Source organism: Micromys minutus (genome assembly GCF_963924665.1).
Source record: "Micromys minutus genome assembly, chromosome: 1".
NCBI classification, from domain to species: Eukaryota; Metazoa; Chordata; class Mammalia; order Rodentia; family Muridae; genus Micromys; species Micromys minutus.
Window position 1 is genome coordinate 78,624,785 of NC_137969.1, and position 26,914 is coordinate 78,651,698.

The 26,914-nt window shown below is 40.8% G+C and overlaps 1 protein-coding gene across 6 annotated transcripts in view; it reads left to right on the top strand.

The window, feature by feature from the left end:
- Window positions 1-26,914, top strand: part of DNM3 (dynamin 3) — a gene marked incomplete at its 3' end in the record, with an annotated part of 461,945 nt that overhangs the window by 53,466 nt on the left and 381,565 nt on the right. For all 6 annotated transcript variants that reach the window (XM_080942239.1, XM_080942242.1, XM_080942240.1 and 3 more), the window contains exon 2: window positions 13,137-13,210. In XM_080942239.1, the coding sequence (XP_080798365.1) occupies window positions 13,137-13,210 (74 nt within the window). The remainder of the gene's footprint in view (window positions 1-13,136; window positions 13,211-26,914) is intronic.

Sequence of the window (26,914 nt, forward strand, 5' to 3'; positions counted from 1 at the left end):
TCTTGAGCTTTTGATAAAAAACAAAAAGAAAAGAAAAAACTTAAACCTCTAAAACTCTTTGCTTCTTTCTTGAGGAATAACTTCTTTATGTTGAAGTATGAAATTGGGATAGATGTAAAATACCACAACATATATTCATCCACAACTGGAGTGGACTGAGCTTTTCAGAGACTTTAAAAAATGGTAAATAATATGTTCTCTGTGATCATAGGCTTCCACGGGACTTTGTCAAAAGGTCTTCAGTGTCAATTGTCCCTCCTTATTTCCCTTCTCTTCCCCCCCACTCCTACCCTGTTAACCCCTTCCTGCCTTCATTACTTCACCTTTGTCCACTGTGACCCTCCCACATATGTGAATACAAAATGGAAACCAACGAAATACACAGTGTGTGTGTGTTGGGGGGGGCGGTGCATGTTTGTGTATGTGTGTGATATGCTTGTATGATTCCAGGTGCAGTCTGTTCTTAGCTTTGCATTATAAAACTATGTTGGCCATGATCTATAAAACTGGTCTTATAGTTTACTTAGTGCCTACAACCCCAAGCTATAGATGATAGTTCTTCAAATTCTCTGAGCTCAGAAGATAAGATAAGAATCTTATGTATTAACTTCCAGAACATAGCTCAGGGAGGGTGATGACTGGAATTTATGCCTTCTGAGGTGACTTCTGATGAGAATTGTACTTTTGCATTCATCACAACAAAGGTGATGAAACTGCATAGATAGGCAATTAATTTGACACTCTTGCATTTTGTTGATTCAATTTGTTAATATCAAATTCTTGAATGAGGAGGAATATTTTATCCCACCTGCTATGTCAGAAGGTTTTTGTTTTATCTTTTCCAAATTTCAGGAGTTTTAATTTTCAGTTAATTGGTGTTTATTTTCCTTCAGAGATAGTAAATGTTAACAGTGTAGGAAAATATGCGGGGGTGAAAAGATTGAGCTTTATGATTTTGAAGTAATACAACATTAAGTCATTAACATATATAGATACACAGTTAAAAATTTAAAACATTTTAAATGTATGAGCACAGAAAATGCAAAGTCAGTAATAGGAAGCCACAAGATCACTTAGAAAGTGCATTTGGACCCTGAGCATCTTGACTGAAGGCCAGCCACAGAGAAGGAAGGAGTATTAGAATTAACGAGGACATTAAAAGATATTCCTCAAGTCCTTACATTTTAGAAAGGCAGAAACTTGGTCTCTTACAGATTCAAGGGTGTGGTGAGCTCACAGCTGGTGCCAAAGCTGACTGCTTGCCCAGGGCTTTGTCCACATCACCTCCTCCATCTCTGTTGTGATATTGCCTGTCCAGATCAACGCTGTTGTGCACTTACTTGTGTGCGTGGTTTATGCTGTAAGACCTCTTCTCACAATGCACACATTGAACTACACACTTTTACCATTATGGGGTTTCTTTTACTTGCAGTTATAATTGGAACAATTAGAGATGCGTCAGTGGAAAGGCAATGAAAGAAGGCCATTAAGGGCTAATAAATGCCTCTCCTCATGGGAACTAGGACCTTTTCTCTTCTAAGAATTTGAGATCTTTGCAGTGGTACTTTTAAGTGGCTAGAAATAACACTTGCCGCACGCGTGTGGAATACTCTGGATACCAGAAGGTTCTGTTCATTCTGTGTTTGAATCAAGAACACTGTGGTTGGAATGTGTGCTGAGTCTTTTGCTGGTTTCTAAGATAATTCTATGTTTCGAATTAACCCTTTATTGTACAAGGAAGGAGAGAACTCTAGAGAGTTCTCAGGAAATGACATCTTTAGGTGCTAGGGACTATCAAGAATGCAGGGGAAAATATTAAAGGTCTATTCTGATTGATTTTTCTTTCACACTACCCACACATTTTGTAAATAACTAGATGCAACTTACCCTTAACCTAAATGCCTGTGGCTAGCAAGAGAAGATCACCATTTATTGATGTGCAGAGATATATGTTTTAGAAATATGGCTAAATGATTCATTACTAAATAAATATCAAGACAACTTATCATGCTTCTGGAAAAACAAAACAGTAATGACTGTGATTCTGAGAGTTAACTTTTCTCACCTCTTGCTGTTTGCTTGGTGTTACTATGAATACTTCCATCTCTTCTATAATTTCAAGTATGCCAAGTGCTGTAAAAACCAAATATTGTTTTTGTAACTCATTTAGTAAAACTTACATTAGCCAGAATTCATTTATTGGCAAATGTCACCTCAGTGACACAGGGCTATTAAGTTGTGTTTAATCTCTTAGTGAGTATTCATGATTTGCTACATAAATAAATACTACATGCTTGATACTAGCAGTTGTTGCAGATGTATTCAGTGTGAATTTTTATTTCTCTTCCTCCTTCTCATTTTTCCTTGTTGTCCACCCCTCTTCCCCCTCCCTTTCCTCTTTGTTCTTCTCCTCTCTCTCTCTCTCTCTCTCTCTCTCTCTCTCTGTGTGTGTGTGTGTGTGTGTGTGTGTGTGTGTGCATATGCACACATATATTCACAACATATATATGTATGAATATATATATTCACAAACAAGTATGTATATTTACAAACAAACACACACACATATATGTATGCATGTGTTTGTTTGTGAATGTGGGGGTCTGAGGTTGTTATAAAAATATCTTCCTTATCATTTTTTCACTTAATTCACTGAGGCAGGTTTTTCTGGTTAAAACTAGAGCTCACTAATTTGTCTAGTGTCTCCAGCCTGCTTGCTCAAGTGATTTCCTGTTTCTGTTCTCCAAGGATGGAATTACAGGTGAGCTGCCATGTGCACTTGGAATTTTCATGGGTTTTTAGGAACCTGAACTTCAGTTCTTACACTTATTTATTAAGTAGCCAGAAAGAATTTACTAATCTCTTTTTATTCTGATATGTTCTCTCAGCTACTATTAATATAGTATTAGTTTAGAATTTGAAGGTATTTGTAAGAGTTTCCAAAGACATTCATTTGAAACATAGTTTCATGTATAATGATGATGAATAGCAAAATGCTTATAAATATCTCTTTTTATACATACATACATACATACATACATACATACATACATACATACATATCATCTATTAGATATTGAGTGATTTTCCCCCATCTTTTACTCTTTCCTTCCTTAAAATACCAGTAAATGATAAAAGATTATGAAGTAAATCAAATATATGAGACAAATACTTTTAAGGAAAGAAGATGGATAATAGAGCATCTAAGAGATACCCAGGAAATTGTTAAAGTGCACCTTTGGGGTAACTGAGTGTTCATACTGTGATTAACTACCAAGCAATGAAGAGCCACACTGTATGTGTTTGGCTTTGATAGGCTTGTGGTCCAGAGGGAATGAAGAGGAAGAAGGATGCTCACTATCATGACGTACTCTTCTGCTATAAGAAGCAGCTGTGTTCCATGTTCGTCTCCCACCATGATGCTCTACTTTACCTGAGGCCCAAAGCAGTGGATCCAACCATCTGTGTTCCAAAACTTCTGAAACCATGAGCCAAAGTGAACCCTTCCTCTCTGAGTTCTTTCTCCCAGATGTTTGCCACAGTTTGGAAAAAACCTTATTAATACAATATACATAAAACAGATTTATTTATTCATTTATTTACTTTACCAATTTATCCTATAAAGTTTATCTCACTAGTGAACTCACCAGTTTTGATTTCTAAAGTATAGAGTTGGTTTTTCAAGTCTGTGGCAGGTGGCATACTAAATACAGTCAGTCCTGTCCTAAGAGAGTGCGTCTAGGAAGGAATGTGCTGAAGGAAACTTGGGACCTTGAGAACAGAAGGGAAAAAACATCTGGTTATACTGGCATATGTTGAGATATTTTCCATGAGAGGGAGAATATGGTAAAGAAAGGGGCACTGGAGAAGGGCTTCTGTGGTAAGCACCAACACTGAGATATCAGAGCAGCCTGAAATCACTTGAGAGACTGACCTTCTAATAACAAATTTGAGGAAATAATGGATGGAGCTTCCAGAGAGGAAGGGCTGGGTCTGAGAACTCTCAGGTTAATTAGAAAGTCATTTCCAGTCTTTATAAATAAGCAGGATATGTGTTCTGTCCTTTGGTACTCTGTCTTGTGATTTAATGGTGAAACTGACCTGTGCTATCCTGGCTTTTAATGGTATATGCCTTTTTTTCTTTTAAAGTCTTAGAAAAGTAAGAAACAAAAATGGCACAGTTGAGGCCAGGGAAGTCAGCTCAGTTCTGCTTTCTGCTATGTACCTAGCTTCTAGTCTTGTTACAAGGAACAGTGTTGGACCTTCAGAACCAAGGGAAGATGTTGGGCCACCAAGCCTTCCTATGGAGGGGAAAGAAGGTAGTGGGGCTGTCTGCACGACTCCTGGCCTGGTCACATTATAAATGTCCTTGCGTTTTCTCATTGACTGGTTTGATGTGGTCCAGATGAGTTTTTGTCAGTCACTTCAATATGAGAATACAAAGGCTTCTGACCTTGGTTCATGGAAAAGGCCACGAGGTTCTGTTAGCCTGCCATTGTGGAGGATGGGTACGAGATTTGCTTCATCCATCCATCTTTCGTCTTGGAAAGGAAATCTGTTGGGTTTGAGGCAAAAGCTGTTGGATTTTGCCTTTGCCATATTTATCTTTTTGGGAACTCTGTAGGAAAACATGGCTCGAGGGACTGAATGCCGAATATTCTCAGTTCTCTTATTTTCTGGCCCATAAAATATTACTGATAGGCCTGGTATTTCCCTTGAGGAGGTAAAATTGATTTTGGGAGGACTCTCCTATTTAAGTTTAAATAACAAATATGTACATCAAATCTGTGGATAAACCTAAATTTGTGATATCAAAGTTGTAAAGGGAAACTGTGAGGAGGGAGAACAATCAAATAATATTTTCATAAGGAGGCAGCAACCAAAAGCAAATTGCAAACAGCAGCGTAAAGCACAGCAGTTCCCTCTGCTTCGCAGGAGGAGGCGTCAGGTTGGCTCCACTGACTGTAATGTTATCAGTGTCCTAGGCTCTCTGTGGCGTGTTCTCTCTGTTGTCCTGGACACACGGCTTCTATCCACAGGATCTACTTATTATTCACCATTTGGAAATAGTCACTGCAGCACTGCAGTCAGACAACTGACAGGCAGAAGAAAGAAGAGGAAGGGCAGAGAGTATGCTCTGGTGAAGTCAGACCTTGTTACGGAAACGACTGAAGGGCACTCAGCAATCTCCAAAGACATCCCACCATGCAGGACACAGTGAGGGGCATGGGATTTGCAAGGAAGTCTGGGGGATCATGGTTACTTTGTTTATTAATGTTAGGGATGTTGCCACCCCCACTGAAATTTGGGCTGTGTTAATAAGAACGAAAAAATGGACACAGGATAGGTAACCAACAGCCTATTTAATAGTCTCTCTTGCTATTTATTTTCATGTTAGTTAAAGAGAGTAAAGTATACTGTGAAACTTGGGGGAAAAGTAATGTATTTCTATTTTGTACCTCGACTTATTAATCTGGTGCTAAAAATGTACAAATAAACTTTTGTAGCTGAGTGTATTCTGGTGGATACAGCATAGTATTTGTAAACTGAGGATTGTTTTCATTCCGTTTATAGATCTTGGATACAGAAACTTTACACTCAAAATGCTTTGGTGCAAACTATTGATCCATGATTAATTTGGTTGATGAAAATGTCTTGCTTAGAAAATTTGAATTTTCTGGGTGGATATCACTGTTTTTTGAATATGTGCAAGCAGTGTGCTTTCTGTAATTATGATCTCATATTTCCCAAGGAATGTGATGTTAGTAATGGTCACTTTATAGAGTGGCTGGCATCAGCAACATGTGATCTTTTACAAATAAATAAATGCTAATATCCTTAATGTGGCCAATAACGTATGTGGGGGATAGAAACTGAAGTGGGAATTTCCCAAAGACTCCGAGGCTCTTGGTGTTATGACTTCCTCCAGGTGAGGTGGTAGTGTAGGCTGGCGAGGCTCAGGGTTCCAGTACGACAGCACAGAGACATTTTAACAGCACATTATATCCAGTAGTAGAATCAGACACAGGACCCCAGCACTTCCTGGGGTAGGGCAGGCAGTTTCAGTACTGTGCTTTCTTCTGCCTCCTTCTCTTTCTGTTTTCTGTCCCTGTTTCTTACCTTCCTCCCTTTCTTGTGAGGTGTTTTGAAATGTTACTGTCACAGGGATTATTCCACAGTACAGAAAATTATACTCGGAGCAATTTTTTTTTTTTTTTAGTGTAAAGACTAATTTTTAGAGTATGACGTTTCTTGGATTAAAAAAGTAGATTTCTTCAAATTCTACTCAATATCTTTAATACAAGGAGTAATATAGGTCAAAACTGTGTTTCACACTTTATGCTTTGGCAAATACTTTTTTATTATAAATATGCATATTAAAATAGAAATTAAATGATTTTAGCCAATGTCTGATAAATTGCAAGATCTTCTGCTGTTCTTTCATCTGTTTAATGCCACTGTTTTCCAGTTGAAGAGGCAAATTCAAAAGAGAGAGAGAGAGAGAGAGAGAGAGAGAGAGAGAGAGAGAGACTGCTCCCCTTGTGTGTTAAAGACTCTAACAAGCAACCAGGACCAACCCTGAGAGAGGACGTAAACTTATTAATGAAATACTTGGACATTAATTGGCCCTGGAGGAGCACATAGGACTGAGGACAAATTTATGAACAGACCAGTGTTTGTTGAGAGCTTAGACAGAGGCTCGAATTGGGGGAGCTAAGGAAGGATGAACAGAGTTAGCTGCAGGAGTTCGAGTAGAAGCTGCCAGAGGAAGCCGCTGGGCTGGAGTCCCATGTACAGGTCACAAGTACAGGTGCCGAGACACCAAAGCCGAGGGAACAAGTGCGCAGATTTCTGTTAGAAGGCAGAGATTTTTCCCCTGCATTATTTCCCCAACAGCTCCAGTGCCTAGAGCTGCTGTTTAGATCAGTCAGCATTTGTTGCATAATTGTCTAAATAAAAGGTTAAATGAATTGCAAGGAGTCCTGTACCTGAGATGTCTTTAGGGTAGTGTTAAGAGATAAAATATTTCCTCTGTGATACTACAATTTGGCTTTCACTCCAAAGACAACAGGAAGCCATTTGATGGCTGAACATCTGGAAACGATGATAGGGGATGTGCATTGATGTCACAGCTTGGACAGTGCCCACATTGGATAAAGAGATTTACTTGTGACATTATGGTGGCCCTATTAGTTGGTTACCTGCAGTGATTACAAGGGAGAAGAGATGAATACTGCAGAGGTGACAAAAGGCATAACAGCAGGACTTAGTGACCATTTGGAGCATATGACAAAGGCCAATCTGGCCTCCTTATGCTCATGCTTCTTTTGGCTGATGTGTGTGTGTGTGTGTGTGTGTGTGTGTGTGTGTGTGTGTATCAAGTGGGTAATGTCCAGGAATGAACAATGAAAAACATATTGAGAGATAGTGATTTGAATTGTAGTGATATTTGTTCAGGATGTCTAAGCAGAGAAATTTAAGAAGTTAGTGTGACTATTATTATTACTATTACTACTGCTACTATTATTGGTCAGGGTCTCACTGTACACTACATATCTCAAGCAGACCTTGAGCCCATGATTCTCCATCCTTGGCCTCTCAAGTGCTGTAGTCATAGATGTGAGTATTGTGTCTCATGTTAGTATAATTTTTAATAATATAATATAATGCTAATGTAATATAAAATTGATCAAGAATATGAGGGAGGAGTGAGGAAGAGAGAGAGATAGACAGAGAGACAGAAACAGAGAGAGAGACAGAGAGAGAGTGAGAGAGTGAGAGAGACAGACAGAGGAGAGAGAGAGAGAGAGAGAGAGAGAGAGAGAGAGAGAGAGAGAGAGAGAGAGAGAGAAGTTTGTACTAGTATACAGTAACATCATCTATAACCAAACCTTTCTTTTCCTGAATATCGGTCTTGACTAGTAGACCACTGTGAGATTTATCACAACCTTTAAACAACCCTACCTTCTAAATTAAATCAGTTATTAAATCCTGCCATTTATTTTCTCATTCTCTCCGCCATTCTGTCTCAGACCTAACTCTCATTATCATCTTGAATAACTGAGACTGGCCAGTGCCTGTTTCCCTAATCTTACATCTCTCCCTTTTCCAGAGACCTACTTTCTGTCATGCATATACGGTAACTTAAGAGCCACCCCTGTCCCAGTCCCTGCTCCTTTCACGGGAGCCAGCACACATAGCTATAAGGAAGGCTTCCGAGGCCCACTTCCTTTTCTGTGTCCTTCTGACACTACTCTCCACTGCTTTCCCAGGCCTGTGAGCTCTACTGTGCGCTCACTCCTATTTCACAGTTTCTCTCCGGGGTCATTTCACGCAAACGGACCGTTACCCTGTGTTATTCCCACACCTGTGTGGAGTGTATGTACATTAGTAACCAGTGTGCATTTCCCCTTCAAGATCAGCTACGGAATTGGCTTCTAGGAAAGTATAAGTTACACCTCCACATTTAGGTATAAGAAGTCGTTAAACATTTATTTATTGAACAGACCATCTGGTTAATGGGCACTTACCTCTCTGTTGAAGGAAGCCATTTCTGTACTTATTTTCTGTCCAGAAGGAAATCCTGTGTTCATTTTCTGGAGACAGAAGCTACCCTCTCCTGATGGAGCTTCCTAAGTCCAACCACTTCCTACTGGAGCAAAAATACTATTTCTTGGTAACTAAATTTCTGAAAAGGCCAGTAAAAATGCTACAAATTCCATCTTTTGTATAGGAGGATGGAAATGTTTTTTTCTTTTTTCTTAGGAATCATGAAAGTAGGAAAAGCATGTACTTATTGTCTGAAGAACTCATTAGACTGGAATGATGGGTGCTTGTGTGTGTGTATGTGTGTGTGTGTGTGTGTGTGTGTGTGTGTGTGTGTGTTTTAAATAGGGCCTCTTATCTCTTTGTGTGTATTAACTAGATTATAATAAAGAAAATACATAAATGAAATTAAAACTACTAAAAGTACAGACATCAGCTCCCCTACTTTAATGTAGAAAACTCACTTCCCCATAAGACATTCTGATGCAAGACAAAAAGCCAACTGTCTGTTTCGCAGAAGAAATGAAAACCAAGTGGGTGATTGCACTCAGTGGCTAATGAATTATTCAAGATTGTTTGTGTCAGTGCCTGGCTTGGTGTGGATGGAGGCAGGGACAGCAAGACGAGTACTCCAAACCACTGCAGCTGGGCTGTACCCAGAGGGTAGTTCAAACGGGCTCTGTGGCCCTTTAGCTCAGATTCAGTTCATAAAGTGCTAACGTTCTGTAACTAGGGACTTATAGCATTTATTGCAGGGGAATACTACAATATTAAGGGGAACACGTTGCAACTACAGTGTAGCAATAATTGTGACAATATGGATGTGCATTTTTATGGCGCTTGGGTTTTTAATGGGTTGCCATATGCTGCATTTCATTTGAGCCATATGATTTGGTTTTTAGTTAGAATTACTGAAAAACATTTAGAGAGAATTTTTGCCTGTGCAGTGGGGGAGCTGGTATTGAAACCAGAGTTCTTTGTTTCTCCTTTGGGTCCTCTGCTCCTAGGTCACGGAGGTGGGAAGGTTCTGGACATGTGGTTCTAATTTTGCTGGGTTATCAGAGGAAAGTGCGTTTTCAGGGGGCCAGTTTGACCACTCACTTTATTAGAGATTTCTCTCCAGTGGTTTGTCTTATATTAGAGGCTCCTGTGAAACAAGAGAGAATTCTAGACAGCCAAATTTCGTCACCCCATCGATGTCTTTATGCTTGGCGAGAGTGTGTATGAGAGGCAGGCAGTGAATAAGAAAGAGGCAGTCTGTCTGAATCCACTCATTTCTCACAATGCGGTGTTAGGCTTGGCTGATTTAAAAAAAAAAAGTAGAGAAAAGCATTGGAATATAGGTGGGTTTACTTTCAGCCTGATGCCTAAAACTGTTAGTAGTTGAAAGTTTCATTTATGCTTTCCAGTCATCATATCCAGTGGAGTCCCTGCTCAGACTACATCATGCAAGCACAGGCTGAAACAGGCTCCTCCGGGAGGCATAAAGTCAACAAGTCTCTTCGCCCTCCTCCCCTCCTCTCCCTTCCTTCTCTATCCCTCTTTTATTGGAGAACATTTCGGTTTTTAAATGGCAGTATTCAGGCAGTTAAGACCCTCTATTTCTCTCTGGCCTCTATAAAGCACCAACCTTCATTCACAGGAAGAGATTATTTTTTTCAGCTTTCTACTCTGGTGTTTAGCTTTCCCTTCATTCATTTTGACTTTCAAATGAACTCCTTCCCTTTTGGTTGTAGGCACAGAACATAGCTGCTCTGTTCTGTGTTTTTGTTTCTTTGTTTGAGACAGAGTCTCACTGTGTAGCTTAGCTGACCTTGAACTCAGGATTCTCCTGCCTCACCTCTCTGAGTGTTGGGGTTACAGATGTACACCACCATGCTCAGTCACAGCAATTTTACTTATGAATAAAATAGCCTATTTATTTCAAGAGGTACTTTTTAGTTCAAGCACAAACATCTTTTCTCATTCTTCTGTATTTCAACCACATATAGTGGTTTCTACACGGTTCTTGGCCTTTTGGGCTCAGGAATACAGCATTAGCTCAGTTAGGGGCTGTTCATTATAATGAACTCTTTCAGAACATCTTACAAAATGATGTTTATAGAGGAAAATTTGCTTAATTTTATCTTTGTGACTCTCCACTAAGAACATCAGTGCTTGGAAACATTTCCTTTCTCCTGTGTTTATTTAATAAGCTGTTGTGTGTTGAAATTTCATTGTATTGAAGCTCTTTTTGAAGCCTCTGTGTTTCATATACCAGTGTGACCCTGGAATTGTTGAGAAAACCCTGGCAAACGTTAGGGTGGGACTTTATGCCTCCCATCAAGTGTCTGGATGTTCACCACCAAGGCTGAGTACTGGGTGTCTGGAATTCTAACTTTTAGATGGTCCTAAAGCGCTGTTTTGACACATACTCCCACGGAGTCATTGACTCAAAGGTTTATTTTGAATAGAATTCTGTGACATTCCTTCTGCATAGTTGTGAGGCATTTTAAATATGCTTACAACTGTGATATGAGACCTGTCTGGGCTACAGAGTGAGTTCAACTTTAGCAATGTAGTGAGACCCTATTGCAAAATAAAAAGTCACAAGAAGGATGCAGGTGTATATAGCTCACTGGATGAGTGCTAACACCAAAGGCCTCTGGGTTCAATCCCCGATACACAGCAACAATAGGAGAAAACACCAACACAGACAAAAAGCTGAGATGCGGGTGTTTGTGAAGTTTTTGACACCGTGGAATCAATAACAATCCATGTGATGTTGCCTACGTAGTTTACTGCGACACTTTCTTTGCTGCAGCTTTATTGGTGGGGTTTAGCCCATGTTAACATGTCATTTTCAACATCCTCTTTCTTGGAAATCTCCCTCCTGACAGGGACTAAGAACAACTAGAGTTGCAATATTTTTTCTAGTGTTAATTTCTATGACGTAACAATTGTTTACATTTGAGACCCCATTTTGTGAGTCTTTTTTTTTTCTTTTTGGTTATTTTTTTTTAATTTACATTTCTAGTGTTATCACCCTCCCCAGTTTTCCCTCTGCAAATCCTTTATTCCATCTGTGCCCCCACACCGCTTCTACAAGGGAGCTCCCCCACCTACCACTCCCGCCTCACTGCGCTACCATTCCCCTACATTGGGGCAGCTAATCTCGACAGGACCAGGGGCCTCCCCTCCCATTGATGCCAGATAGAGCTATCCTCTGCTACATATGCAGCTGGAGTCATGGCTCCCTCCATGTGTACTCTTGGTTGGTGGCTTAGTCTATGAGAGCTCTGGGGGGTCTGGTTGGTTGATAATGTTTTTCCAATGGGGTTGCAAACCCTCTCAGCATCTTCATTCCTTCTCCTGACTCCTCCACTGGGGACCCTGTTCTCAGTCCGATGGTTGGCTGCGAGCATCCACCTCTGTATTTGTCAGACTCTGGCAGAGCCTCTCAAAAGCAGCCACATCAGGTTCCTGTCAACAAGCACTTCTTGGCATCCACAATAGTGTCTGAGTTTTGTGACTGTGTATGGGATGAATCTCAAGGTGGGGTGGTCTCTGGATGGCCTTTCCTTCAGTCTCTGCACACATATACTAAAATGGAATGTTACAGAGAAGATTAGAATGGCCCATGTGCAAGGATGACATGTAAATTCATTAAGTGTTCCATATTTTTGCGAGTCTTTTTATTGGAGGAAATTTAGGATAGTAAGGAAATACACTATTACCCACCCTCTTCCCAATGTCCAGCACTTTGATGGTGTTAATATTGATGTTGATGCCAAAGCCAACACTGATTTTGTAGTTATCAGAAGTTCTGGGATCAATTTCAGTATCAGACCATTTAAAAAAATTCAGGTTCTCTGAAAGTAAAAATGAATGGGCAGGGCTGGAGAGATGACTCAGCAACTAAGAACACTGACTACTCTTCCAGAGGTTCGGAGTTTAATTCCCAGCAACCACATGGTGGCTCACAACCATCTGTAATGGGATCTGATGTCCTCTTCTAATGTGTCTGAAGACAGAGACAGTGTACTCATATACATAAAGTTAAAAAAAAAAAAAAGAGTGGCAAGCCTTTAAAAAAAAAAAAAAAAAGAAAGAAAAGTAAAGAAAATGAGTAATTAAGTAACCCAGGGAAACTTAAGCAAGCCTTTATTAATCCTACCTAGGCCAATGAATGGTGTGTTATTGAGGGAACTATGCAATAAGAGATCAGTTGCTGACATAAACTTTATCTCTCTTTGAACTTGCTTTTTTCATCTTTTATTGGATATTCTCTGCATTTACATTTCAGATGTTATTCCCTTTCTCCCAATTCCTCCCTCCTCCCATTGCCTCCATAAAGGTGCTCCCTCTCCCAACCACCCACTCCTATCTCCTTGATAGTCCCCTACACTGGGAAAATGAGCCTTCACTGGACCAAAGGGCTCTTCTCCTATTGATGCCAGAGAATGCCATCCTCTGCTGCATATGGGTCTCACTTTGAACTTTTAAAGTGCCCCTTTCCCAGATGTCTTGAGACAGAAAATACATTAAAAGGTTTGAGCCAGTTTATAATCCTACAATGCCTTCATTTCTTGTTTCTTGCTTGTTTTCAGGGACTTTCTCCCTCGAGGCTCAGGCATTGTAACCCGACGACCTCTTGTACTCCAGCTTGTCACCTCGAGAGCAGGTAGGTGATCAGTGAGGGCGTTTGCTATGTGGATGCACACACCCCTTGGCAACCGTCACGCTCACTCCCGGGCACTAGACGTACCAACAAACCACTTCTAAAACCACTGTGAGCGCTGCCTGCATTCCTTTCTAAAATGCTCTTTGTTCTTTTGATTCCTTTTTATTACAGTAAAGAGGAAGTCTTAAATTCGTATAGATTTTTATCACTAGTTCCTTTTGCCAAAAAAGTGTGGCCTATTGCGATCCACCTATATAAGTTTTTTGTACCAAGTAATCATGAATGCTCCTTTGGTGCATACTCTTTCTGTAAGTATGTATATTATATGTGACGACTTTGCCATAAAGTTAAACGATTTAGGGAACTAGAGAAATAGGTCTAGTGGGTAAAAAGTACTTTCTTGTCTTGCAGAAGACCTGAGTTCATTTCCCAACACCCAAATCAGATGGCCCCAACCACCTGAACCTTCAGGTCCAGGGCGTCTAATGCCCTCTGCTGGCCTTTGTGAACACTCTATTCATGTGCCCACAATCAGGCACATATGTGCACATAAGTAAAAAATTTAAATTGATACAGTTCCTCATGTTGTGGTGACCCCAACCACAAAATAATTCTTGTTGCAACTTTATAACTGTATTTTGCTACTGGTACAGATGACCATGTGAATATTATTGGAGACAAAGATTTTTCAAGGCATTCATGACCCACAGGTTGAGAACCACTGCTCTAAGATGAATAATAAGATAAACAAAGTTGTTCCTATCGATTCTAGTCTATATTGTCTTGAAAAGGTTAGTGAAAGTGATTATCCAAGAGAAAGAAAGAAAAGACTTCTAGATTGGAAAGAATGAAGTAAAATGGTGTCTATTTACAGATGGTTCATGGTACATATAGAAAATATGAAGGAATCACTAATGTTATTAGTACATTAGTAAATGAGATCCAGATGTTGCAAATTTCAAGATCAATATGTCAAGCTCAATTATATTATCTCCACTTGCAACGAGCAATGTACAAATAAAAAATTAAAACCAGCTCCATTTACACTAGCACCAAAAAGAGTAACTCTCTCAAGAACAAAACAAACATTTATCAAAAGAAATGCGAAATAGGGATCCAGGAGATGGCTCATTGAGTAAGAGTGTTTGTTCTTCAAATAGGAGAACCTAAGTTCAAATCCATAGCACCCATATAAACACTGGGCATGGCTGCATTGACCAGGGAGACAGTCTAGAACCTATGACCAAGGGGGCCTTAAGCCCTAGTGGAGAGCTTAGTACTGTTTAAATTGACATTGTGTTAACCTGCTGTCTAAATACATTTGTTTGTACTGAAAGATCAATGCTACCTCCAGCCTTAATCAGAGAAACAGTGAATGATAATGAATGCAGAAACTCCTGACTGGTCAAGGTGCTAAGAATGAGTGGAAGTTGATTGCTCAGCCCTAAACTTTAGAACGGCTGCATCACCCTCCCTGAGATTTAGAGGAAGCAGAAAGTAGAAGCTAGAGGGATGGGGAGAGAGCTAGGAGATGCTTTGTTATGGACGTGATACAGCCATCATAATCATGATACCACAGCAACTGTGGCTTCCAGGACCGAGCACATGCAAGACTGAGACTGTCAAAAGTCAATCATGGATTTGGAAGAATCATGGGGTCCTAGTGTTCACTACTGGATTGTTGGTTACTGATGGATCCTGAGTGAGCACAGTCACTTTGTTAAATTGTGCCTACTGGTTAACCTACCAGGCTCCGAAGGATAGTTCCCAACCTGTGGTCACACTGATGGTCCTAGTCCCATATTCAGATGGATTCAGAGCAGAATTCTATTACACTTTTTCCTTTTTATCTTCTCCTTCCTCCTTCTCTCCCTCTTTCTGTTCCTTCTCCTCATTCAACAAATACTTCTTAAAGAACTCTGTGTGCCCCCAGGCAAAGTTCACTCTCATTGTGGAACTTGACATATAGTCAAAGCCAGTCAAAAATTCACAGAATATTACATGACAAGAAAGAGGACCAATTAGCTCTTAGGAGGGAGAGGCAAGCTTGAGACTAGTTTAGTCTACATAGTGAGTTTTAGTCCAGCTGTGGGGACTTAGTAAGAGCCTAGCTCAATGAACAGAAACAGAAGCAAGACAAAACAACTGATGAAAGCCAAAAAGGAGGAGAAGAAGGAGGAGGAGAAGGAGGAGAAGGAGGAGGAGGAGAAGGAGGAGAAGAAGGAGGAGGAGAAGGAGGAGAAGGAGGAGGAGGAATAGAAGGAGGATGAGGAGGTGAAGGAGGAGGAGGAGAAGGAGGAGGAGAAGGAAGAGAAAGAGGAGGAGGAGGAGAAGGAAGAGAAAGAGGAGAAGGAGGAGGAGAAGGAGGAGGAGGAGGTGAAGGAGGAGGAGGAGAAGGAGGAGAAGGAGGAGGAGGAGGAATAGAAGGAGGATGAGGAGGTGAAGGAGGAGGAGGAGAAGGAGGAGGAGAAGGAGGAGGAGGAGGAGAAGGAGGAGAAGGAGGAGGAGAAGGAAGAGAAAGAGGAGAAAGAAGAGAAAGTGGAGAAGGAGGAGGAGAAGGAGGAGGAAAAGGAGGAGGAGGAGAAGCAGAAAAGGAAGCAAGGGAAAAGAGAGCGGTTATGCCACCATGTAGCTTATGTGCTTGAGGTTTAACTGGTGGGGGTGGGGTCAGTAGGTGTGGAGGTGCAGGGAATGAGAAGAGCAGGTGGGAATGCAGACTCAGTGCTGCTGCCAAAGTCAAAGAGAAGGAGGCTGCTGGGGGGCCTTTCTTTGAAAAAACAATGGGAGGATTAGAACTTCAAGTAGAACTGGAGGCCAGGGCTAGAATGACTGAGGGATGGAGGGGGGATAAGAGATAGCTCCTCTACCTGTGTGCAAGAAGCAATGGGGGACGGTGGGGGTGGGGCAGTGAAGTGGGAAGAGGGGCAGGCAAGCCTGTACTTGGACTTAGTTCAGAGACTCCTTCAGTGAAGTTTTTGTCATGCGTTTGTTGGCTTCAGGAGGAGGCCTGGATTTGTTGGTAATCAAAGTCTCCTCTCCTAGTTTCCTCAGTTCTTCCTCACATTCTTTTCAGTCCAACACTGCTTCTGTCTGTGACAAAGACAGCTCTTATGTTTCACTATAAAAGTATAATTTACTGCTTGTCCAGGCAGGGACTATTGCATCCCTAATTTTAAACATGACAATATGGTTTTTTGTATTCTATTTAATCCTTCATTGTGGCAGCCATTAAACAGCATATGACCTTCCTGCCCTGTTTCACCATCTTTCTGTTCCTACCCTACATCTGGTTATGACTCTGCCCCGCTGTGTGAATTCCACCGATTTATTTACATTTCTTTCCCCATTCATCTATTGTTGTCAAGTCACTGAATGAACAACGGACTGATAAAATAAATCCTTGGTTTCTCTCGACTTCCTTCTATTGGGATTTGAGATTCCAAGAACTCCAATGATAGATTTTAGTGTTTCCAAGTAATGAACAGAGCTGACCTCAGTTTTCATAGCCTTAGACTCAGGTGCTGAGCTGGCCGGGGCAGGTGGGGACAGCTGGGTAAGAGCAGTGATTGGATCGCACCGGCCCCTCTGGCCAACGGCATGGAAGGCCAGAACATATTGCGAGTGTCCTGACCTGTCTGTGCTAGCCATCCCAATGCAGGAATATAAAAGCCACCACTTTGAAAACTCTTAGAAGGAATTGGTTTGCTCCAGACTGGTGCTATGCAGAAAACTATTAGGGACTAGCTCTCTTTTTCCCCAAACCCCTTTCTGCTCTGGACATTTTGATACTTAACACCTAACCTTTGCAAGTTTTTCTGAGGTAGAACTTTGATTCCCACTTTGGAAAAAGAGACTCAGCAAAGTTAAACAGTGCTGGCTGGGGTGCAGAGTGTGAGTGTCCATTGGATGGTATAATCTCACTGTTTACCAAATGCTGTGATGGAAGTCCTTAAGTACAACTAATGTAGGTTCAGAAAACATCATATACAATGCAAAACTAAAGGCACAGGGGGGTTTAGTGCTTGCTTTTATATTCTAGAACATAACATATATAATGTATCATATGTTTTATATATTATATGAAGAGCATAAATATGTAAGTATGAAATCTTTAAGCTAATTTGTAGGTTCCTTCTAGTTTCTAACATGCTATTCATTAAGTAACATTTAGCTTCCTGTCTCTGTCACCCGCTGTCCCAGTTGCTACACCAGACAACCAATTGGTGCTGTAACCTTTGCCACACATCATTTGCTTCTGGACACTTAGTGCTTAGTATGGAAGAACATTCAAAGAAATCATGTACTATGCGAGAAAGTGAGGAAAAGGATGACCTGTCCTCTGTTAATGAAGATGAACGTGTGAAGGGGCAGGTCACTGTAAAACAATGTAGGATTTGCCAGGCCCCACTGCTTTACTTGATCTTAACAGCTGACCTTACTGTTTGCTAGCACGCTCCCATGTCAAACTCTAAGAACAAATGCTTTGGATGAGCAGCCGAGGGCATGGACCTTGTTCCAGTGGCCTTTGCCTTCAGATGGAGTCATTAGGAATTTAATGTTCTAAGCTCCAACCTGAAGCAGAAAGTGACTTTTTAAAGATTTCAGAATCCAACTCACTCTGTGGTAAAGGCCCTGCGAAGGCTTTACAAAAGTAAATTCTGTTGATCACAGAGATAAATGACCACTTGAAAACATGTCTATGGAAAGTGTCTCTCACAGTGCTGTTATATAGTTTATTCTGCTTTATTTCAATATCAGTATAAAAATTAAAAGTCAGCAGTTAAAAAGATGAGTTGACTATACTATTCACTATATAGAAATATTCTTTCATTCGCGTGAAAGCCCCATGACTGCATTTAGCTTTTATATACTTCAAACATAAATCCATTAAACGTTGACCCCGCCATCTTCAAATCTCAGGTGCTGTACAGTATAAAATGTGTCTGTGGCCTCTGGTTTTAATATTTTTCCTCACACTAGAATCACCCAAGTAGGGAGCTGTACCAGAGGAAATGTGTTGATCGCCTTAATGTAGGGAGTCCTACCCACTTTGGGCCGTGCCATCCCTAGGCCTGTGGGCCCAATCTGGATAAGAAAGTGAGCTGAGCCAGGTGATGGTGGCACACACCTTTAATCCTGGCACTTAGGCAGAAGCAGGCAGATCTCTGTGAGTTTTCTAGGGCAGCCTGGTCTAAGTAAGTTCTAAGACAGCCAGAGCTACACAGTAGAATTATTTTAGTTAGAGTTTCGATTGCTCTGAAGAGACACCATGATCATGGCAACTCTTATAAAAAAAACATTTAATTGGGGCTGGCTTACAATTAAGAGGTTTAATCTGTCACTGTGACAGAGAGCTTGGCAGCCCATGTGCAGACATGGTACTAGAGGAGGAGCTAAGAGTTGATTGGCAGGCAGTGGAAGGAGACTGTGAGCCACACTGGGCATAACCAGAGAATATGAGACCTCAAAGCCCTTCCCCTCAGTGACACATTTTCTCTGACAAAGCTACGTATCCTAATAGTGCCACTTCCTATGGGCCAAGAATTCACAAAGAGGAGTCTATGTGGCCATACCTATCGAAAACACCACACAACACAAACTCTGTTTCAAAAACCAAAACACACACTTGCACACACACACAAAAGAAGGAAGGGAGGAAGAAAAAAGAGAGGAAAGAAGAAAGAGAAGAAGGAAGGAAGGAAGGAAAAAAGAAAGGAAGGAAAGAAGGAAGGAAGAGAAGAAGGAAGAAAGGAGAAGGAAGGAAGGAAAAAGGAAGGCAGGAAGGAAGAGAGAAAGAAAGGAAAGAAGGAAGGAAGAGAAGATGGAAGGAAGGAGAAGGAAGGAAGGAAAAAGGAAGGCAGGTAGGAAGAGAGGAAGCTTGTTGAACCAACCAGAGGGAGCAAGCCAGCTAACAAAGCCAGTTAACATGGATTTCTGAGAACACTTTTTTAACCGTAGCCCTGACCTCTGTGGTCTCACCTTTGAGTTTCTGAGATGGCTTTCTTCAGTGACAGACACAAAGTAACGCTAAATAAAATAAGCCCTTTCTTTTTCCAAGCTAGCTTCGGTCAGTTTTGTATCATAGCAACAAAAGCAAACCGGGACAGCATTCGTGTACAAATAAGTTGTATATGGCTTGTAGTTTATTACAGAATGGGTATCAGTCAGTCATTTCAATAAGGACAGATAGCTGGTAAGGGGATTCGGAACCTGTGCTAGATGCTGATGGAGAGGTGGTGTGCTGACTGTGCACCATCAGGTTACCATGAGGACAGTGGGTCTTCCTTTTGTTTTTAGGCAGGAGTCCTCCTTTTGGCCAGAGAGTACTGAATAAGGTGTGTTTTGGGGGACTGCCAAAGGAGTCACTGCATCTGAGGCAAAACTGGGTCTCTCCTGGCTGCCTGGAAGACACTATTAGCCCAGCCTGACTTTGAGTCTTGGTTTGTGTACAAAGACCAGGGGTTTTTCTTCCAGCTTCATAAATTAGATATAAACAGTAGGAATATTAGGGTGATAGCAATAAAAACATTTGAAAACTTTATATCCCAGTACATGTTCTGAGTCTGATCAAAGCCGGTCTTCTGGAGCAAGACAGCCTGCTTTCTGCAAAGGACAGAATGCTAGTTTTCTCAGTAACAAATTAACCTCATGGTAAAAGAAATGCATTTCTAAGAACATTCTTTCTTAAGAGCAGCCCTGGCATTGCTGGGTTTCCCCACTAGCTTTGTTGCTCTTCACATGAAGTGCTGGTTACAGTTTCCTTGGCTGTGGTTATTTTTAAAACTCGGTGCACACAGATGCCCTGGGGAGCATCTTTGAGATGTTCAGAGTTTTGATTCACTGACTCTGAGTAGGGCTCAGAATCTGTATTTTAGACACTCACTTTTGGGTGCTTAAAAGCACATTCTAAGACAGACAGTTTTGCCCAATCTCAGAGCTCTGATCTTCTCTTAGAAGACTTCCCCTTTCCCCTTTAATAGGATCATATATTTAGGACATGATGTATTGTTCTCTTGAAATATGCCTCCATGTTTGGTCCTGGAATCTACATAGAAATTTATGCCTATGCGGTGGTGTGGCACGCACTTGCTCTGTGCTGAGCAGAATCCCCTGCTCCTTGGATGAACAGTTTAGACACAGACACCCTGACTCAGCACTTCAAGAGTCTAAGGAATCCATAGCCTATCAGAGGTTGAGATCCTAAAAGCCCCATGTTGAGTTTCCGCGGAGCTGATTGACTTTACAGGCGTAAATGCAGAGGTGAAAGCCATGCTGTGGGATCTGCAACTAGTTTGCCTCCACGAGCTGGGCTTTTGCTCCTTTATTCTTAAATGTCCAGCATCCCCAGTGTTCCCTGAGTATCTCATGGGTACCAACACAAGACTTTGTTTCTGGGAAATTTAACTAGGAAAAAATAAACCAGAAAATATATGGTGGAGGAATTAAACTGGGAACAACAGTTGAGTTTTCAAAAAGAAATGGAGGTCTGCTGTCATAGAAGGAATCAAAGGTGTTTATCTTTCAAAGAGAGCTTTGGAATATTTTCTTTGACCACTGGATACTGTGAAGGTGAATAATTTCCCAAAGGGTTTTGGTGAGAGCACATCCTTGTACAGAAATGGGCAGGCTATACCCACGCTTGTCAGAGTACTCTCATATTTATAGCCCACTTCAGTGCTGTCAAAGCAGTGCTCTTCCATGGAATATCTTAGAAATCTTTATTTCTATTTATGATTATGCAAATGTATGCTACACGTGTGCAGGTGCCCTTAGAGGTCAGCAGAGGGTGTTGGATCTCCTGTAGCTGGGGTTATAGGTGGTTGTAGTACTGTGGACCCAACTCCAGTCTATTGAAAGAGCAGCAAGTACTCTTGACCACTGGGCTGTTTGTCCGAGTCCTTTCATAGGATCCTATAAACCTTGTTTATGAGAGTGGTAATATCTAGGACTCTTATCCGGATGTGCATTAAATCTGGTTTGACTGTGTCTTTCTTGCCATTACTCTTTTTAATATTTTCACTAAGTCAGGGAATTCAAGTAGACTTTACTTTGTGCTTGACCTTCCTGTGAATGACCCCTATACTCTGCCTTCCTGCTCCTCCCCCCCCTTTCCATCCCTCCTTCCTGTTACACTGTTCCGAAATTGATATTTTTGCACATTTTATTTTGTTACCCATTTTCTGGGCTTTAGGACTGTTTATTCATTAGCAGGCTTGGGATTTCTACTAGCCACGTGCTTTCTAATTTAAAGTCAACATCGATATTTGCCAAACTGTAAAAATTTTCAGACAACCCAATGAGCCTTTGTCAGAGAACAGGCCAGCTGTCACTTCACACTGAGAAGACTGGCTTTTAACACTTAGTGCACCTCCGCTTAAACTAAAGGTCTTCTTCCCTAATGAAAAGAAAGAAATTACACACTTTGGTAGCTCAGCTGCCCTGGACTGTGAAGTCGAAGGCTCCTTGAATCGGAGATGATTTGTTTTCTCCTGCATCCCCGTTCTCTCGTAGGAAAAAGCTCTGATGGCTATAGCTGTCTTGAGTTTCCACCCTGGAAGTTATGTTTCTTTGAGACCCCTTTGGCTTATGTATTGCTCTCTCCAGAACTCCATCAGCTTTAAGTGCTTGGAGGGGAAGAGGAATAAGCGACTTAACTTTAGGACCTTTCTTTCTCCTCTCCTTCCTTTTTGCTCCCACTGAAATGCTGGGTTGTCTTGTAACAGTCAGCATAGTAGAGGTCTGAAAGATATGCTGTCAGGGGGTTGTAAGTGTTTAAGGAGGAGAGAAGAGGCATGGATTTATTTCTTCAGAGAGCAAGCACATAGACTGTCCAACATCACAGCTATGGCTAAGTCCGAACTCTGTCACCTCCTTCCACACTGCCCTGTTCATTAGTTTCCTGTGTCTCAAGTCACAGAGATCATAGCCCATGGTGTCGCTGGGTTTGCATTTTCTGGATGTGTTGGGAAGCAAAAAATGTGTTTTCTTGTTTTTTTATTTCTCAAGGTGTTAACTTTGTCACAGCCTGAATCCTATTTTCTAGGGAGCACGCACACACAAACACACACACACACACACACACACACACGGCAGCAGGGGGAATAATATTTTTTGTTATAGACATAAATAAAAGAAGTGACAAACAAGAGTATATTCTTGAAGACTTGCCTGTTGGGTAAGTGTATTTGTGTGGTACCTGCAGAACCCAGCAGTGCTGGGCAGGCCTGGAGCTTTAGCTGTAGGTCAACTGAATGTGTGTGGTGGGATCTGAACTCAGGTCCTCTCAAGAACAGTACAGTCTCTGAAGCGTTGGGCCACCTCTCCAGCCTCTAGACTTTTTATTGTAGTCTAAATTTGTGTTTGTTTAAAGGCATTTTAAAATTATTTTGTATCTGGACTGAAGCAATCAAAGCCGAGTATGCAAGTATAAAGACAAATGAATTAACATGCTTGGCAATTGCTTGCGGGTCTCCTTTCTTCATGGGAATCTATTTCTTGAGTGGTGCAAATATCTGCACAAGACACAGTCCGTAAACCAACTCCTGTAGTGGTCAACAGAGGAGACTCCATTTGAATCAAGGATGACAACAGATTCACAAACGGATATTGAGTTCAGCAGTGATGGCTTAAGTATTCATTTTCAGGACAATAAGGGTGACCCCTTCAGTGGTTACAGACAGGGGAATATGAAGAAGTTATCTGAATAAGGAAGACAGGTAGACAGAAACAGCCAAGTGAGTGAGAAGAAAGGAGAAGACTGGGCAGTGGTGTGGCCTGTAGGCTGTAGTATGAACACCTTAAGCTTATCCCCGGCTAACTTTCATATAAATGAGAATCAAGACTATGGCTATTTTTTGCCTTGGGTTCACCCATATTCTACTCCTCTAACTGTATGCCTGGCTAGCTCCCTAGTGGTATACCCCAGGTAGTTGCTGTCTCTTCTGGCTATGTGCCCATGGTCACTTTCCTGTCATGGCGGCTTCCTCCAGAAATTAGACAAATAGGGATAAAGATTATTAAATTTACTCTTAAACAAAACATTTTAGAGCCACAATTTTACACTGGCCAAACTATATTTTGATGTGGAATTGGAGTTATATTTTCTTACATTGGTAAAAAATTTTGTATATTGATACAGGTTTAAGGTTTTTATTGGTGTAAATATTTTTAAAATTATTTTTAATCATTTTTAAGTCATTATCCCCCTCCCTGTCTGCCCTTTAACAGTTCCTCATCCCATCCCTCCCCTCACCCCTGCCACCTCCTAGAGGATTTCCCCACCCCACTCCCACCCTCCTGACCTCCTTACTCCCTGGGACTTCAAGTCTCTCCAGGGTTAGGGGCATCTTCTCTCACTGAAGCTGGACCAGGCAGTTCTCTGCTTTATATGTTTTGGGAGCCTAGTTCCAGCTCATGTATGCTGCCTGTTGGTGGCTCAGTGTCTTGAGAGATCTAAGGGGTCCAGGTTAGTTGAGACTGCTGGTCAACTGTGGGGTCACCCTCCTCCACAACTTTTTCCCACCTTTCCCTAATTCAACCACAGGGGTCCCTGGCTTCTGTCTATTGGTTGGTGTAAGACCCTGCATCTGTCTCAGCCAGCTGCTTGTTGGGCCTCTCCGAGAGCAGCCATGCTTGGCCCCTGCCTGTAAGCACACCACAGCATCAGTGCTAGTGTCAGCCTTGGAGCCTCTCCTCTTGAGCTGGATTCTATTTTGGGCCTGTCGCTGGACCTCCTTTACCTCAGGCTCTTCTCCATTTTTGTCTCTGCAGTTCTTTTAGACAGAAACAATTCTGGGTCAGAGTTTTTGACAGTGGGATGACATACATTGACACAAAATTTAATATTAATTTTGTTTCTCTTAGATAGGCATCTTGCCTATACAACTCATTTAAGAATAAAAGATTTAGACCCAGTCCTTTAAATAGCTGATATTACAAACTGTTTACAGTAATTAAGTAATGCAAGTTAATAGTCAGATAGTCAAACTCATGGTCTTATTAGATACTAATTTAATTAATTACAACAGAATGTTTTCAAATAGTAAATAGTTAAAAATAAGTGTTTAGCAATTCTGTTCACACACATACACACACACACACACACACATACACACACACACACACAGTCTTCAAAAGTGTCAGAGATCCATAGAATATGTCATTTAATGTTATTCTGTTATTAACGTGTTATTCTGTTATTAAAAGATCTTTTGTCTATGAGACAAGTCTGCTCCTGACAGTACCCCCATGCCACTTCAAGGAAGGTGATGAGTATCAGTACCTCCATGTGGAGTTGCTTCAGTGGTGGCAAGCTAGCCACTGGGCAAGAGATGTCCTAATTTTGTCTATGGACAGAATGCTGCTGAAAAAGGACAATGATTTCAGGATATTCAACTACTAGTCTCTACCAAGACAGGGTGAACTAACTCTTCATAGTTCCTCCTTCACCGGAGGCTCTCCAGGCAGTCAGCTAACTCTTGTGATTGTTTAAAATTTGGAAGTTATGATCCTGCACACCTAAATATATATTATTTTTAAATCTCTGATGGAGTTGAAGACTTGATATAGGTTCACAATTGAACTTAAGTTGTTTAGCATTAAAGAAGGTGTTCTAGATCTAAAAAGACGTTTTTCGTTTTTCAGATGATAATAAAAGTTAAAATCAAACATGATTGAGGTTTAAAATTGTAAACTCATTAACAGGATAGATGATATAATACTTTAAACTGTAAAATATACTAGACTAGGTGTTATTTATCATACTTCATAATTTGTATAATTTATACAATTGTATTTAATTTGTATCTGAGAGGAAAGAGCCTTTTATCGAACTAGAAAGGGGAATTATTGAGGTTTGGTCTATTGCTTCTATTGTAACGCTAAGTGCAATCCCCTAAGACCTGGTTGTCCCAGAGGTGAGAGAGACCACATGTAAGGTGCTCAGTGAGCCTGCCCCCAAGTTATTTCTGATTAATAAATAAATATACCAACAGCCAGTAGCTGGGCAGAAGAAACATGGGTTGGGGTTTAGGTTTGGTGGGCTTTGGTTTGAAGGAGAACCAGGAGGAGAAAGAAGACATAGGAGAGGGATGAAAAACCACCTTGGTTTAGGAGTCAAAAGATTGTGGTTCTGAGGGCTGGCTAATTGGAGTTAAGAACAGCTCAGACTAAACACAGTAATTAGTAAATAATATTTTGGCATTATTAATAGGGAAGTAGATTCTAATAGCATAGAGAGGGGTATCTGCTCAGCTATTATTCTGTTTAAGACTTATTGTAAATAGAAAGGCTGAATGTATTTTTTATCCAGGAACTAAATGGTAAAAGATGGGATAGAAATCCTGGGCAGAGATTAAATATTTCTACAACAACAGTCCCATAAGGACAGCTAGCCTCTCTCTCCTGTGTGCTGGCCTGTTCTTTCACGTGGCTGTATATCACAGGGTTGATCTTGGCCTATTGTAAACTGGAGTATCTGTGTCTCATCCTACTAAGGTGTCTGTTTCCCAGTGTCGGAGACCAAGAATGTGACACCAATATCCTTGTTTACAGAAGCTACACTTGACGAATTCTTTGCTTTGCTATTATACTAATTAGGAAGGAAAATGATTTTGTTGAATAAATCCCTTGCTGATCAACACACATTTCCCATTTCCATGCCACTGTTGTGTGTTTTCTAATTATCTCCAGAAATAGTGACTTGTAAATATGCATATAATTAGCTGAGTTTCTGTGGCTACAGAAAAGCCTGAATATATAAGCACTTACACACACACACACACACATACACACCCCACACAAACACACACACAAAGTCACACATAGACACACACAAACACATACACACAAGGGCACACACACAGTCATACATCATACACACACACACACACACACACACATACACACACAGGATTGAAGTTTTTCTTTGTATTGGAGTAGGCAAATTATTTGTATATTTGTTACAAGAGATATTTATATTATTACTATCTTTGAATTGAAGAAGGAGAAGTTTTACACAACATACACACAGAGAACCTATTTATTAAGATGTTTGAGTCCTTCCATATAGGAGGCTTTGAAATTCTATTTCAATATCTGAAGTCAAGAATGACACATACTATGCATTTAAAATCGAGTAAAATCAAACATTGTCATCTGAAATCATCACCTTAAGGCAAAAGCATTGGGTGGAAATGTTAGAGATATACACAAACCTTTGGGCAAAGAAATATGGAAAATGAAAGGCTTATACAATTATGCAAGCAACACAACTTTACTTTTGAAATAATGGTGTCAACCTAAGGATGACTGTTATTATTAGATGTTGATTGAAACTTTCATTTACGCATTCATTCACTCTGCAAATATTGGTGGCTTGCATGTATGGTCCACAATTATCAAAATAAGGGTATCTATCTTGATTCTAGAATAGACTGACATAAACAAGATTAAGTAATTCATGTGGTATCGTGTAGAATCTTAAATGATTTGAAATAATAAAGGGTGGGCTTAAGAGGCCAGATTGCATTTTTATGTAGTTTGTTAATGCCACACAATCTTGAGAATCCAAGATGGTGATTCCAGTGGCTCTCTCATGGAATGAAGTTTACAAAGAGGTAAGAGCCATTGCAGAGTGCCAAGCTGAGCCGGTGGGTACCTGGATCATGAAGAAAGAACAGAGAGACTAGTATGGCTTATGTCATA